Source organism: Podarcis bocagei (assembly GCF_964188305.1).
Source record: "Podarcis bocagei genome assembly, chromosome: 1".
NCBI lineage: Eukaryota > Metazoa > Chordata > Lepidosauria > Squamata > Lacertidae > Podarcis > Podarcis bocagei.
In genome coordinates this window covers 71,255,505-71,273,133 of record NC_138125.1, presented here as the reverse complement: position 1 = coordinate 71,273,133, position 17,629 = coordinate 71,255,505, and the positions used below count along the sequence as shown (strand labels likewise).

At 39.1% G+C, this 17,629-nt stretch overlaps 1 protein-coding gene across 2 annotated transcripts in view; it reads right to left on the bottom strand.

The window, feature by feature from the left end:
* Positions 1-17,629, bottom strand: part of SBF2 (SET binding factor 2) — a 224,057-nt gene that overhangs the window by 94,706 nt on the left and 111,722 nt on the right. For both annotated transcript variants that reach the window (XM_081194537.1, XM_081194538.1), the window contains exon 6: positions 15,702-15,807. In XM_081194537.1, coding sequence (XP_081050663.1) covers positions 15,702-15,807 — 106 coding nt within the window. The remainder of the gene's footprint in view (positions 1-15,701; positions 15,808-17,629) is intronic.

Sequence of the window (17,629 nt, the reverse complement as noted above, 5' to 3'; positions counted from 1 at the left end):
TCAAATGCTACTAAAAAAAGACAGACAATAACTTATTCCAGACATAAACAGTATACCAATACAATGTCTAAACATTTTAATGCCCTGGGGCCAGCCCTACTATTTGGAAAAGGGAGGCAAAGATCTCAAGCAGCAGCTTGTTTTAGGCACCTTGCTCAGTCATTCCTCCTAAGCCTGCCCCCCACCCATCCTCCTCTGCTGCAGATTGGAGCTATGTGTGCTACATGCATGTCACACACCCTCTAAACTAGCCAGCTGCACAAGGAGGACATTATTCAATTGTTAGCCTTGAAGTAAGTTTCAATTGTCAGTCCAGTCTGCTGCTGTACAGGAGGGTGGGTGGGGAGGAAGAAACAAACACATATTGTCCTTTGCCTCAGGCAGCAATATGTTTTGGGCCTGCCCTATTAAAGAATGTACTACTACGTTATGTGCTAGATTTGTTTTATTTTTAGAAACTCCAAGTTGCGGTGAGAGTGAAGTGCATAACTTGCAACATGTGGTAGCTGTTAGGTGTCATCATATTTGGAAACACTTCCTCAACGATGGAATTCTGAAGGCATTTTATATGGGATTATTGGTTTGTTGTTCTTATTTTTACTATATATTTTGTGGTTTTATATATTGTGAACTGCCCTAAGATCTGCGGATGGGGGGTGGTATACAAATTTAATAACTAACTAACTAACTAACTAACTAACGTACTAACGTACTAACGTACTAACGTCACATTAGTTTTTGAAAAATTACTTGCAATAACCTGCTTAGCTCTTAAGTGTCAATGACCTTTTAAGGATCCAATTACAGATTAAAATGCTTACAAGTACTACAATGCTATGGCTTGGAATTCAGACTTTATTCCCACTGGCAGGAGCATCACTGGAGAGGAATTTCACCCATGTGATACTCCTGCTATTGGGAGACAATTTCTGCAGATTCCACCCTCCCCCTACAGTGCCTGCAACTTTAAGGGGTCTAAATTTGGAGAGAAAAATTCTGCTCTTTGGTGCACATCCCTGTGTATATCCCAGTGCATTTAGCTGTTAACCAGAAGGTTGGTGGTTTGAGCTGACCCAGGGACAGCTGTGGGCAGGACTCCTGCATTGCAGGGGGTTGAACTAGATGGCCTTTGTGGTCCTTTCCAACTCTGCAATCTTATGATTCTATGAAGAGAATTCCCCCACTCCCCATCATTGAAACTGTAAATTGTGCAGTCAGTCACTCACACAGCCTAAAACAACTGGGCTTGAGGAAAGCTAAATGCCTTACATGGGGCAGCTTCTATCTTCTTGGGACCGCAGGCTAAACAGAAGCAGCTGACTTTTCAGTCAGCTTGTCAGTCCTCACTGGCTGAGGGCCTCTGCCTACATTCTCTACTAGAGCTGATACCGACTGTCAGCATGATGGCAACATGGGATTTCTGGAGATTTGAGGGAAGTAGTATGTGCTTTTTTAACCCACAAGTTTCTTGCATACTTTGGGTGTCATTCTCCACCACCTCCCCTGGTATGCAGGAAATAGCCCCTGACCTGTTGTTTCCCCTGTTTTCTCTCTTGCAGTATGCAAAAGCAAGCAGTGGGGAAAAGTTTGGGGTTTTTTAATTACGTGACAGCAATGCATGGCAAAAGATTATGACAAATGAAAGGGTTTGAAAGAAATGGTTTACTTCTAATGCTTTAGCTGCTCAAGAGACTATTAACCCAGATCAACATTTTCCCTTTAAAATCATTCTTATGCACAGGGTTGAATTAGAAGACATACACTGCTTCAACAGATCTTATTTCTATTATAATGCACTCTGGTGATGTTTAAATAAATAGATAATTATAATAATTCTGTTTATACCAGTCACACTTATCAGTGCCACAGATAATTTAAAAGAGCTATATGGGCAGCATAGATAGGTCCCTGCAACCAAGAAACATATGATCTAAAATAGACAGTGAAGAAACTATTGAGGGAAGGGAAGACCAGAAAAGGAAGTGAAGAATGAGCGCAAATGCCATTAAAAGTCAGCAGAGAAACCAAAGGCTATGCAGAAAAAAATGGTTCTGGTAGAGAGAGGTGGGCATGATATACAGCAATCAAAGCAATACACAGTAGCAAAATCACCAAATAGCAACCAATCACACTGGATATACATTTGTGAGCTGCATTCAGTACTCTCAATACAGATACAGCTCCCCAGCATTCCTCTTCTCACTTGGAAGGCTGTTAGCTCACATTCTGCACCCCCACTCTGGTTACTCCAATCTCTCACCTAGAAAAAAGCCTATCCACAACTCGGAGTGGATGGGTGCATGCCCTTGCCCTAATTACATCCTGGTCCGAAATTAGTGGCCTACCACCTCCAAATGAGTAGGCTCCCCCCCCCCCGAAACCTGCCATAGCTGGGGCAAATTCTTGCTCTTTACAAGTAGAGCTAGATGGCTAAATCTTCTGGCTCTCAAACAGGCTGCAGTTCTCCAGGTGGAGGTGTAGCAGAAGTGCTGAGGAGCCTACCCTAAATGTGAGTAAAATAAGTGAATCAATGGCAACCACAAACTTTCAGATTCAGTCATTCCTTAATTTTCTTTCTAGAGGTTTTACAGCTCATAAGGCAGGCTCATGATATATTACATTCTGCAAGTAGCTTCCTCTGTAACTCAAAATTGCAGTTGGGGTGAGTAAGCATTTTTCTACCTGCAGGAATTTGTTCTTGGAAGCAAGTAAATATGTTCCATAAGTTTTTCATTTAAACTAATGAAGGGCTTGAGTATATGGTTTCAGCTGTACAAGATCTGGAGTTCATCAATTTTGCCTTCATCACTTGGTGACATTGCAAAAAAACAAAAACCACACACTGAACATGTTACTATTTAGAAGCCAACATTTTACAGAGTTCAAAGACGACAGAGTATGTGAAAGCCAAACAATCCCTACAACACTATACATTTTTTAAAAAGAAAGCATGTACGGTATTAAAACACTGAAAGTGTGCTGATCACTAGTATAACTTCCTTTATTTTCTACATAAATAAATGCATCATGCAAATTTTGACAGTTTCTTTGCTTTTGACAGAACTTCTACAATTACCAAAAATTACAGCTTTTTGCATCCCTATAGATGAAATATATCCATGTATATACAACTCTGGTCAACAAGTCGTACAAATCATGCCCACTTCAGCTGCAGCTAACACCTACATGTATTCTGCTCAATACCAAACTGGCTGCTGCTTTAAAAGTAGAACTGTTAGACCGTGGGGTTTCTTGCTAGCAGAGCTTTTAAATCTGTGGTTGACCCAGATAAAATGGGACAGTTGAAGGGTAAGATAAATTGTATTTTGTTTTTTAAATCACAAAGCCTGAGTAGAGGGTTATATATTCAGACAATTGGGATCAGTTTCACATACTTTGGATGCCAGATTGTGACTGGGTTGTTGTTCATGTAATTTAACTCTTCACTTCTGACCACTGCTACAATGGTCTTTAAAAATTACTTATGTTCAGATTATCTAAAGCCACTATTTTGGAAAGTGGTTTGTCTGTCCATTTGTTCTCTATAGGTCTGGATGCCTCTTAAGATATCATTACCAAACCTGGCATGAGGATTCCTGATGTGGGGGTGGCGGTTTTCATTGACTTTGGAACATTCGCTGCCATTGAACCAAAATGGTGGACTGAAACACAACTTTGAAATGACTTTGTCCAATTTGGCGTTAAATGTCCAAACTACATTAATCTGTACACCTCTGAAGAAACTGTCAGCCAGTTTTATGTGACTTTGCCAAATTGGGTGTGACAGTTCAGCTGGCTTTGAAAATATCATTGCTCAATTTGGCATGATGGTTGCCAAGACGGAACCCTCTTTGTCTATATTTGGATGCTAGTTATCATGCAGAATCAAGACAGCAGACCAAACCTAATTAAACATTAGCATACCCACACTTGGTGTGTTTGCGTGCAGCCCTAAAACTCATAAATTACTCTATCCATATAAAAATCACAATATTTTCTGGTTTCTTTGACTTTATAGGCAGTGCAAGGCACTTCCTACCACTTACATATATAGTACTTGATAGTACATGGGATTAGATGTTCTCCACCGCAGTACACAAACAAAACAGATAAGCTTCAGATTTTTTTTATTAAAAACCCTTATAAATGCGTTTTTTTAAAAATTTAAGCCACAACTGATTTAATTAAAATCATGACTATAAACAACTTTATATTTTGGGAATTAAAGAGTATAGACATTTTATTAAATAAAATAAATATAATTGGGTGTATTTTTATTTAGAGGTGTATATTTTGAAAGTAACAGTTTACATATGCCTGAGGGGCATATAAAGGTAGGCTTTATAAAAACAGTTTTCTAACCTTTTGATGTCTGCAAAACAAAAAACACATGATGACTGCAATCCTATACTCACTTATACTACCCGGGTATAAGCCCTACTAAATCCAAAGGGGCTTTCTTCCAAGTAAACATGTATAGGATTGTCCTGTAAACTGAGCTACAGAATATATTCAAATATTCTGCATTTTTAAAGGAGCCTACATCTGCTATTGTAAGTCCTAAGAGCTAAATGTAATAACTGTTTACTTCTCTTCCTTCCTTAAACAAGTCAATGAAATAAACAAGCAAAAGGTCCTTTTCAGCTCCTGAATGATAACGTATTGCAACAGCAACTTCTGAAGACAGATCAGTGTTGCTTCCTCATGCTGGAAGGCAGAACTATATTTGTTGGTAACCTTGAACTTCAAGGTACATCCGTGACACTGACTAGCCAGGGCACAAACAGACTAGACAACACAAAAACATATCAACAATCTTTCTCATGTTGATTATTACAGATTAAGATTCCATAGTCAAGCATACATCCTGTTGAACATTATCCATATGCTGGAAATTTTTGAACAGAGGTTTCCTGACTGACCTTCACTGTTTTCAAGTATTTGAAATGATATGTAATTTGCACTAAAATATCTGACTTCCTACTTTTAAAAAATGCAATCAATCAGCCTGCTTCCTGTTGTTCTTTTTAAGAAAATGATTTAAGAGACACGCATGCACACAAAAGTGCATAGTTCATTGTTCAAACTATTACAATATTATTCCATGGTACAATGTTTCAGAAGTCTAAAAACAGTGACTGTAAGATGCTTAAATAAAATGAGCAATTATAGACACTGGATTAGGGTATTTACCAAGATCAATAAATTCTCTAACCAATATGATGCAACAGGTTCCGGGATCTTAGAATAGGTTATAATTAAAAGCTTAACAAAAGAAATAATCTGTAACCTAGTGAGACTAATCCACAAAAATGGGTCAACAACTTTGAGAAAGCTTTTCTGAAAGATTATGGTGGTTGGCACAGCCCAGTACAGAGGTTGTAAAAGTTTTATAATGCAACATCTTAATAGGAATGGGAAACAGGCTTGATTAAGAGACAGTTTAAAGTGGAAGGGACATTTTGAGATATTATTCCAAGAAAACTGGTACATCTGCCTAGTAAACTGACAGTAATTTTAGGAAGTAGAAACAAACTCAAATGATATTAGTTCATTGTTTATTTTGGGTGCTTAATATAATACAAAGAATTTAATTACTCTCTAGATTTACTGAATTCAGCATTAATAACAATACTCAGTTCAAACCAGAAACTCAGCACTGCCCAGGACTCAGCAAAGGCCAAACATGTATGAACCCTGATACTCTAAATGAAAAGGAGATAAATGTTAAAAATCAGGAACTGTCAGTACCTATATATTGGCAAAACAGACTTTATGTGAGCATAGAACAGTAAACATAGAAAGGAGGTGGGCATTCTGAGTATTCTGGGGTGTGGCTTTCATCTTGCTTCAGGCCGAGGGAGCCGGCGTTGGTCCAGAGACACCTTTCTGGGTCATGTGGCCAGCATGACTAAACTGCTTCTGGTGCAACGGGACACTGTGATGAGTGCCAGAGCGCATGGAAACGCTGTTTACTTTCCCACCGCAGTGGTACCTATTTATCTACTTGCACTGGTATGTTTTTGAACTGCTAGGTTGGCAGGAATTATTTTCTATCTCATAGCTTTTTGCCTGGTGTAAAGTTACATATATAAAGTTTTTGGAAGAAACAGGGCAAATACTATAAAAGTATTTGGCCATCAGGTTACTCTGAAAGAACATCTTAAAGTTATTAACCTGAAGGCGCGTCTCCACCCCCATCGTTCAGCCCGGACACTGAAGTCCAGCTCCAAGGATCTTCTGGCGGTTCCCTCACTGCGAGAAGTGAGGTTGCAGGGAACCAGGCAGAGGACCTTCTTGGCAGTGGCGCCCGCCCTGTGGAACACCCTCCCCTCAGATGTCAAGGAAATAAACAACTGACTTTTAGAAGACATCTGAAGGCAGCCCTGTTTAGGGAAGTTTTTTATGTTGGATGTTTTATCGTGTTTTTAATATTCTGTTGGGAGCCACCAAGAGTGGGAAACCCAGCCAGATGGGTGGGGTATAAATAATAATAATAATAATAATAATAATAATAATAATAATAGTAGTAGTAGTAGTAGTAATAATAATAAAAAAAACAACAACACACAACTTCAGTTTAAAGATAATAATGCAAGAAAGTTAAAAATATGAAAAGTTGTAACAGGTCCAGGACAAATGCTGCAAGGTACTATTTAGGCCTGTTTACATTCACAAATCCCTTTGAGTCATGGATGGATACAGAAGCAGCATACAAATACAATTGCTTTCAGGGTTCATTCACTAGTTTTTTCATAGCTTCTCTGTGTCCCCACCTTTCATACCCATTTATCCCCACAGCTCTTTTTTAAAAAATAAAAATGGTACTTTATTTATTAAATTTGTTAGTAGCTTTACCTTTCCCAAGGCAATAGAAAGTGACTTACAACCAAGTCTCACAAAACTGGCTGATAGAACACGAATAATTTCTCTGCTTAGGATATGCATTCTAACCAGTTATCTTCCTCCACAGAAAGTATCCCCTATTTCTAATTAGATCACAATACCATCACCATCATATCTTATATACATTCCCAGCAAAGTAGTAAGAGGATAGTGGAAGACTGAGCTGGAACAACCAGGTGGCATGTTGAGTTACGGAAAAGCTAAGCAGAATGCAGGACAATGAAGGGAAGTTTTGACAGCTGCTTCCTCTGCTATACATTTTTATGGCTAAAAAGAGTCCAAGATTACTGTACTCTGTAAGTCTGACAGTATAACAGCATATGGATATGTATTTGTTAACTGAATGAAATGTTCCAGTGATCCAGCAATTACTATACTAATATATTAGCATATAGCTTACCATATTGGCCCGATTATAAGCCGCACCTGAATATAAGCCACACATTTAAAAGTTGGGGGGGGGGAGAGAAAAAGACAATACCCGAATATAAGCTGCTCCCTTCCTCACTTTCTCCTGTCCTGGCCTTGGGGGAGAGAATGGGGGACTACGTGCAGGGCGGGCACCACTTCACCGCGCTCCTGGTGTTGTTTGGCCTGCACTCCTAGCTGTGTAAATGGGCGGGGGGAGCCATGTTATGTTGCCGGCAGCCTTTCCCCTTCCTCGCTCTCTCCTTTTCTGGCCTTGGGGGAGAGGACGGGGGACTATGCGTGGGGCGGGCACCACTTTGCCACGCTCCTGGCACTGTTTGCCCCGTGCTCCTGGCTGCATACTGGAATATTTTTGTAAGCTCGCAAATATAAGCCACACTTTAACTTTTCACAGTTGGAATTTGGGGGGTGGGGGGAAGTGCGGCTTATATTCAGGCCAATACGGTATATGTTTATGGGTCAAAGTATGGGGTGACAGCTCAGCTTCAAGATCCTAGAGCCATTTTAATCTGGTTTTAGGCCTGGTTATGGAACAGAAATTGTTTTAATTGCCTTGGTGGTTGAACTGAACATGAGAAGTGCACCCATTAGTTCCATTGGATCTCTCTACAGCTTTTGATGCAATTAGTGTGGAAACACTAATTGAGGGGATGAGAAAATACCCTTGCATATTAGTTTGAGAACATGTCCACCTGTGCAAACAGACAACATTGACTCTAGAAGATGGTATTGTGAAAAAGTGTGTACAACTGCCAGTTGCTATGTTCAAAGGATCATGGGGGTGGGGGATCGCCCATGCGTGTTTCAAAGGCTATGTGTATAAACATACAGCCTCAGTTGTTTGTAGCTTCCACCACTATACAGTGGTACCTCAGGTTAAGAACTTAATTCGTTCTGGAGGTCCATTCTTAACCTGAAACTGTTCTTAACCTGAAGCACCACTTTAAATAATGGGGCCTCCTGCTGCCACCACGCCACAATTTCTGTTCTCATCCTGAAGCAAAGTTCTTAACCTGAGGTACTATTTCTGGGTTAGCGGAGTTTGTAACCTGAAGCGTCTGTAAGCCGAGGTACCACTGTATAAAAAGTAAAGCACTTTTAGAAAAAGGAGGAGTCCTGATAGATACAGCACTTCATCAGTGTTTGTATTTGCCCATTCTGGATGTTCTTTTTATTTGCATTCTTTGTAACTGTTTTTCAGAATAATCAAGCCTTCAAGTTGCAGAATGTTGCTTGGCAATTCATATCTAATAGGTCACTGATAGGTTGATATCCTGTACAGTGGTGCCTCGCAAGAGGAAAAGAATCCGTTCTGTGATTCTCTTCGTCTAGCGGTTTTTTCGTCTTGCGAAGCAAGCCCATTGACGGATTAGCGGCTTTTAGCGGCTTATCTGCTGATCGGATCAGCTGATAAGCGGATTAGAAAAAGGGGGGGGGGAGGAAAAAAAACCAGCAGGAACTCGCAAGACATTGTCGTCTTGTGAAGCAAGCCCATAGGATATTTGTTTTGCGAAGCACCTCTAAAACGGAAAACTCTTTCGTCTAGCGAGTTTTCCGTCTTGCGAGGCATTCGTCTTGCGGGGCACCACTGTAATAAACATGGTCTGGGGTGGCCTTCAGACATATCAAGTGTAATATTCTAGTTGTTGTGGTGATAACATCCTGAAACCTTTGATAGAGCAAAAGCAGATGGGTGATGCAGCACTACGAAATGTCACACAGACTGTCAGATGCCATGTGTACTCTAAGCCTGTGTGCCACAAAAATGTATGGCATATTGGTTAAGTGCGAACTCACTCAGAGAAAGCAACTGCTTTGAAAACTATCAAGTTAAATTTTCAAAGTTCATCATATAGCTAACACTACTGCCACAGACACTTATGCTTTGAACTTCAAAATTTAAGATAGCTGTTTATTCTGTATGCATAAATTAAAATTACTACTTTAAAAAGTACTGAATATTTGTAATAGTCCAGTACTGAAGTTGTGAATTCCAGTAATCATGAACTGTGGGCATTCAAACAGAGATTCTCATCCTCTTTTGCAGCAAGAAATTAAAATTTAAACTTGTAATTATTTCAGACTTGTAAAATTACTGCTACATTTGTTTTGTGTGTGTACATATGTGTTCAGTTCCAACTCTCCTTTCCTCCTCTAAATCACTTGCTTTCTCAGGCCAAAACACCTAGGCCACTAAGTATATTTAGAAGTGAGATGGACAGCTCTGAATCCTATGGTTCACGGTTTATTTAGGGAGATATTGGCCCAAGCAGCATGTTACTACAGTACATAGTAAAATAAAATAAATAAAAATAAACTGTTTATAATATTCAAAGAAAAGGCTCAGCAAATAAATAATGAGAACTAGCTTCATAAGTTAATTAAAATGTTAACCTGCCCTTCCTGCCAAAGGACCCCAGAGCAACAAGATTTGTGAACTTTCCAGAAGTTTGAAGAATTAATATATCAGGGAGCAACTGCATTTGCTCTGGGTTCATCCATGTTCAGACAGCAACACATCAAATTCAAATTATAGCTACAGGTTCAGGAATAGATACTTGGTTATTTTTAGCTGACTTTGCTGTGGTTTCCTCAAGTGTGTACATGAGTGTTTTACAGACACTTATCTGTTGTTTATGCATTATGTATTTGCCAAGAAACACTGTTAGGTCTGCAATATATACACTTGCCATGCAATGTTCAAAGTGGTCCTTTGTCTTTCAGCGGTCTGCTCCTAATCTAGATGCAGAAAATAACTGTCCATGAAACTATGCCAGCTAATTTTAAATTTTAGTTAATATTACTAGATGTAAATGATACCATATGTTAACAATTTTTTGTTCAGATGTGTATTTGTTGATCTTAGTAGAATAATAAAATTTAGAGTTGGAAGGGACCCTAAGGATCATCTAGTCCAAACCCCCTGCAATGCAGGAATATGCAGCTATCCCATATGGGGATGAAATCTGCAACCTTGGCATTATCAGGACCACGGTTTAACCAACTGAACTGTCCATGCTGACTTTCAACTCTTGTAGTAAGCTGCTTGCAACTCCACAGCCCAGTCTGAATTCATAAAGCAACTCAGGCCTTTAATTATGGTGATCTTGACAGACCAGGAAAAAATACAAACTGAACCTAGTGAGAAAAGTTATAGTTGTAAGCTAGTCCTGATGGCTGTAGTTCCAATGTAGGCCTGAAGGTTTCCATGTGAATGATAGCAGTTCCACCCCACTCACACACCTCTAGTCAACATGACCCACAATAGGGTTAGTAATTCTGGACAATTTATTATTTTTCAGATGGACCCATATAGTTGACTGCGGCTGAAAAAAATCTGGAAAATGGGATTCTCCCTCTAGGCATGATTTTAACTGAAACCAAGTTTAAAAATAGGTTATTTGATTTCACTGCTCAAGTAAAGCTCTTAAAAGTGATATCACTTTCAATATCTGGGGAATAATAAGTCTGCCTCTTGTCAATTTATCATAAACAGATATCTTAAAATAAAGCCTATTTTTAAAATTATGTTTCATTCTTTCATGGATTACTAATGATTCAAACTATTTTGGACTATTGCCCTCAAATGTAGGTTGGTGCCCTGGATATTTGTCTGTTCAGAGACAATGTGTCCTGGGTGGTGTTACAAAGCCTTCCTTTTTCTGGAAAGGGGGTTTGGGTGGGTTACACATCACCATTGCACAATGTTTCTCTAAATAATATAGCCAAAGTAAAAAATGATGAATTTGTTTTGTAATTGTTGACTACTCTGTATTTGGTAAACATATGGGAACAATTTGTTAAAGGCAGCTCATGTCTGTGCAAATGCAGCTCTAGTAACATGTTTCAACGTTTATTTTAGGTTTGTTCTCTCATAACTCTTGCTTTCCATAGGACACATTTAATATGTAAAGAATGCACTGCGACATTCATAAAAATACTAGTTCCCTTTATAGAGGACTAGTTACTAATAAATTTGTTTGCCATTAAGGGGTGAGAAACAATTACTGCTTTAATCTTAATTTTTTAGAATTGTGGTTGGTGGAAGCAGAGATTTAAGCAACTAGGTGCCTCTTTATTTCACAGAGGAAGTAGCTGCACTAGGGTGGTTGGGTATAACTAGCTTGCTGCAAAACTGCTCTATATTTAGATTACAGGCCTTAATTTAGAACAAAGAAAGAATAGAATGAAGATCCCACCATTCCATGCCAAGCCTCCCAGACTAATGTAACTATTCATCTGTCTGCATGCAAAAGACTAGAAAAAATGATGCAGAAATGTTTTAAAAAACTAGTTATTAATCCAGTGTCTTTTTTATCAATTTCAAATAAATGACCTTTAGTACATTAACATCTGAATAGAATTAAACATAATCAGAGTTGAAAGTTGGTCTGAGTTTAAACAGATTATTTTATAAAAGGCATGAAGGATATATTGAGGCTTAAATAAACAGAGATCATATAATACAGCCCAAGACAACCATATTTTGTTAATTATAGCTATTCCTACACTATTATGTCTGAGAAAAATGAATTAATGTTTTCTCAGAACTAGGGGCTCATAGAACACTCTCTATAGTTTGCTCACTTTTCAATATTCTTTTATAGCTTTTTACAAAAGTAGTCATGGAGGGCCAAACAGATCCTGAAAACCCCTAATTAGTTTGTGCCCTTTCACAACTCTTCAAAGCCACTGCCACTCCCTTTCATATCATCTGCACTTGTGCCATTTGAGTCAGTGATCCATAGAGTCATATTACCATACTGGATATTATGATGTCACAACAGCAAATAAAGCACATTTACTTTCTGTAACATCCTTCCCAAACCTGGGACCTTCTAGATGTTTTGGTCACAACTCCCAGCATCCCTGTCCATTGGCCATGCTGGTTGCAGCTTATGGAAGTTCTAGTCCAAAGCATATTGAGTGCATCAGATTGGTGAAAACTGTCTGATACAGATCACATGGGTAATTCTAGCTAATCAGGGATCATTCTAATAACTGAACTCTTGCAGCTCTTTCAAAACCACCACCCCCAAATTAGTGAAATGTGGGACCCTTCTGAAACTGATGAAGATTTTAACAACAAAACCCCAGCTTCCCATACAGAAACATTTTCGCTCAGCTCTATTTGTATTTTTATTATCTGTGTTGACTTGTTTGGTTCCAAGGGGAGGGGAAAGCACAAATAATGAAAAACTGTAATTAAGAATCCATACTGACAACTTGGCATAGAGCAATTCAAAGTAAAAATAAAGTTGGCAAGAAAGCAGGAGAGCAATGGATGGAAAATGTTAAGTGTACACACCAGTCACACTTTATCACAAGTGTAAACCCTTGTTCCACTTAACTCCTAACAAAACCAGGGATTCACTGCATTGTTTAGCTTCCCATGTCAACGTCCTATAAAATTGTAAGCAGGGCTTCTTTCCAGTATGAACTCACCGGAACTCAGTTCCGGTACCTCTCAGCTGAGCGCCATTGGCATTCTAAGAGAACAAAGGAGGCGTACATGGTGACTTCTGGCACCTCTTTTTCTAGAAAAATAGCATTGATTGTAAGTAAAGTAAAATCCACCTGAATGTTGTTCTTCCTCAGCTGAAAAGCCAGGTTTCTTACATATGAATAATATTCAATAGGCTTCTAAGCCAATCCAGCAACATGTCCAGTACCTCTCCTAGATTACCAAAGGTGCTCTATAAATGCTCAACTGCCTTTGTCCTCTACCTCCAAAACCATGAAATTTGTTGGGTGAGTTCCAGAAAAATGCCAGTGCTAGGCAACAATAATTCATTTGCATTCATTGAAAATCAATGATGATGAATTATGCAAAAGGGAGGCTAAGCCAAAAGTCTTTCCAAACATTCCACAGCATGGCTTTAGATAACGATACTCTACAATTTGTTTGTCAGTATTGTGAGGGTAGCTAGTTTTCCAACTCCAACCACTTACATGAATTTTCTGTGGCTTGGGGTGCATTCATGCTGTCTGAGAAACTTGTTTCAAAATTTTCCAGTCTTTCATTCCCGCATAAGGCTTATTTTAACATTTGAAAGCAATCTGTAACAGAAGCAGAACCACGAGTAGGCTATGACAGAGTAAGCTAAACATCTTTCCTAAATTTAGTTTTTGTTGCAAATGGTCTGCTTAAAATTAGTGGACACTAAAATTTATGTTTTCACTGACCATGGAAAAGCTAATATGCTAACTTCTTCGCCATCACAATGAACTTCTTCAGTCTTCAACAGATGCGGATATATTCTTACCATAGAATTTTCTCAAGGGGAAAAAAGTATGTTTGTGCCAATGTTCTGGTTCCTGTGTAAGTGGCTCAAAAACTACAATGAAACTATAGTAAATTACTCATAAATGAGTTAGTGAATGTCCCAAACTTGTTACTCAGCACATTTTTGTACAAGTGAACAAAACATTCTGTAATACCTGTTTCATTTTGGCTTTTTACCTTAGACCGAGAACATTAAGTGTAAGCTCTGTGGTTGGTCTACCAGTCCAAGGGCTTTCTTTTATACTATAAAGCAGCTGCTGGTGGATTCAGATTCAGCAGTGGGCAAGTGGGCTAGTGAAGGTAGAAAGGGACATTTTAACTGTTTCTTTGCCAACATTTGTGTGCTTAAGATCATGCTGCTTTTTCACCTCTAGAAGTAAATATATTTAGATCTATATTTTTTACTCCTTAGGGAAAAGAGCAATGGAAGCGGGGGGGGGGGGGTGAGTAGACAAACAGCTGGAAATGCCAGACTTCTGCTCAATCTAAAGTCACCCACAGCTGCTTTGCACCATAAAATTTATATCATGGAACATGCTGTTCTGCCATGACTCCAAGAACATGCATGGCTGTAGTTGTTTGTTTTTTTACCCTGGGAGTAAAAAAAACTCACCAGAAACCTCACAGCTTCTGTACTAAACACATATTTTTCTGTTAATTTACTACATAGCAGACCAATGAAACTGTCATCAGCTAAAGTAGCAATATACTGGGAAAGGGACTGTATCTCTGTAGCAGATTATACACTTGTCCCTGTTTCAATCCCTGATGTCTGTTGGTAGGGCTGGGCAGTCTCCTGTATAAAACCCTGGAGAAGATGCCAACAATACTGAGGTAGAGGAGGCAACAGTCTGACTTGTTATAAGGCAGCTTCCTGTGTACTGTTTAGTGTAAACATTCACTCACCCCTTGTTACTGTTTCTAGATTTGCGCTGAAACATCCAACTGAGTAAAGAAGGCTTTCAGGTGCAAATGCCATAAGGATTATTTTTTCAGTAAGAGCTTGAGGGTTTTGGGGGAGTTAACTGCTGAGTGCTATTACAACTGCCACATGACTTTCCAATGAGATACGACAGAGAAAAATGTGCCCACAGGGTGCTTCTTTCTTGGTACTCTGCAGGGAGCTCTACTTGAAGGCACATCACACATCACAGCTATACTTCTGTTGTTCGAGGAACAGAGCAAAACCACAAGGAAAGCACATGTACCCTCCAGGTCCGGTGTCACTATGAACCTAGAAAGATAATTTTCCTGCCACTTATGGCAACACTATACCTCAACTTTCATCCAGTAGATGGGAGTATATCTTAGCAAGGGGTAAAAGCTGACTCACTGCACAGTATATATGCCCCATGCAAGTACAAAAAATATTTAGCTTCATTTCTCAACAAGCTGTCATCCAAGTACTGTATCTTTCTTTGCATAAAGGAGCTGTTATGTATCTTCTCTCCCAAAACCAGGCTTTACAGATTTGCTTCCATTGAAAACTTGGTACCTTGTGCATATTTCACCCTCCCTGTGTGCTGCATTTCTAATTTGTCCCTGTTTATTGCAATATGTTCACCATTAGGAATTAAATTGGAAAAAAAATGTTTAATACTTGGTTTAATTTCTCAGCTACAAAGAGATATTTTAAACTTTAGTTAAAAAAACCAAAAGAAATATTAAGGTTGCACAGCAAAGAAACAAGCAGCTGAAGAAGAAAAAAGTACAGAAAGAAATATCACAGATTAGATCTATGATAATATTATGGTATGACAGAAACACATCTACTAGGTGTGATAAATTCCTCAAGTCATTGTGATTTGCACTACTTCAGACTCATTTGTCTCAAGTGTGTGCACGCATGCAGAGTGATACAGCAGTAAAGTACTAATCAAACTGGATACAGCTGCAAGACACCCAGGTTACATTCAGATCATCATTAGGACATGTACAACTATGTTCCAAAATACAGAAAAAGCAACATCTTAGGTTTTGAAACTCAAAACCAGCAAAAGTTACTATTACATATGTGCAGTCAGTTTAGAAACAATGGCAAAATATAATAATAATAATAATAACCCCAAAACAGACATACCTAATTGTTGAAACAGAAGAGCCACACTGGTCCCTGTGACAGGAAGACTATCATGTAAAGGAGTTTGTATCAGTTGCCTGTCTCCTGCTCCCAAGGAAAACAGCTTCTGTAGAAATATATATTAATACACTATTATTGCTTATGCAATATGAGGAGAGTTGTTTTTGAACCATTGTCATCAGATGTATATTAATTAAGTCAAACTGTTGTTTATGTGTTTACAATTGCATACTATTCAATATCCTACAATTTTGGGCCCCCAAACACGGTTGTCATGTTGCCAATCTAGTTCTAGCAACTGCTGTGAGCACAGTGAACAAACACTTGTCCCTCTCTTGCCACCAATCACTAACCGAGTGTTCTGTGAATCACAGAGAACACTGATGGGGTGGGGAGGTATCTCACTTCTCCCTGGGCTTTGCAGCATCATGAGTCTTTTACCAGGGCTTATCTTCTCCAAGAAGATAAAGGACCCAATGGACTTTGGGGTGACTTAGCAGCAGCTGCGGGGAAGGGCTGGTCAAGATCAGGACCACAGAGTGTGGGAGAGGGAATTAATCCTTTCTCCCTGAGCCATAACCCCAAATAAAATCATTGTCATTGTTGCCAACATCAGTTTCCCTCTACTGAGGAAAATAGCAGCTCAAGGGAGGATTGTTTTGGGACTGTGGAGGGTTAACACATACACTCATGTGGCACTATAGTATCAGGCTCCTGCAAGTCTGCTTTAAAAAAAGAAAGAAAAGAAAATAGTCTTTTTCTGACTATTTCTGACAATGCAAAAAGGCATCCAAGAATTGGCTGCTTTGTCTGTAAGTCCATTTTCTAGTAATCTTGGTTGTAAGTCCATTTCCATGTCCATAAAACATGAAAAAGAATGAAAGATCCCTGTTCATCGAAGCCAGGCAATCCTCTGAGAATTGGAAAGGAAGCAACTAAACAAATGGAAGGAGTGTGGAAATGGCTCTGTCAAGTCAAGTAGAGGCAAGAGGAACAGAAGTATACAGAGATTCATGCTTACTAAAGCAGGCTACAGGATAAGTTGCCTGAGAAAAAGCATAAAGCATTGTATCCAACACGGTAATTCCGTTTGCAGAATGACTTCTGCTAACACAACTTCCCATCCCTCTCCTTACCCTATGAACCCTTTGCACAGATGCACCAAATGCACTATAGGGTTCCCCCAAGATTTGGGAGGAGGAGGAGGGCAAGTTCCACTGTGCAAGTGGAAGTCATTCTGCAAGCACAATTACTTCATTGGGTACTACTTGGAAAGGTGCCATATACTGGGTTTGACTGAGAGTCCATCTACTCTCAGTGGCAGCAGCTCTCCCATCACCTGCTACCTGATCCTTCTTTAGGCTAAGAATGCCAGGACTGCAAAGCATGTGCTCTAAAGAGAGGGTGTTGCGCAAGGACTGAAGCATGGGGGTTAAGAAAAAAATGTATATATGATATATAGTAGATTGGTCAAATAGTCATTATGTCAGCACTACTTTCAATGAGTATATAAACTACAGTAATGTACAAGCAAGAGTTGGGAATGAAGCTAACTTATGAGGAAATGGGAAGAAGAAATTCTGGCTTCTTTTCTAGGTAACACACTACTCATTCTTCAGTACAGTCTACCAGCTCAAAGTATGACAAGGACATTTCAGTCCCCCCCCCCTTCCCTGATCCAGGGTACTATCAGCAGAATATGTTGGCAATAGGGAAATGGGAAGGAAAAGGCTCTTGATGATGGTATTCACAATCACACCCCACTTCTGAAATTTGCTATAGCAACTGAATTACCTTTATCATGACAAAATCATCCATACTTACATGTGAATTCTGTGCAACTATTTTTCATCTTAAGGCACAAATTACTAGTATGCAACAGAGCATGGTTTTCTTAAAACCTAATTTCATCATCGTTGTCTTTCATT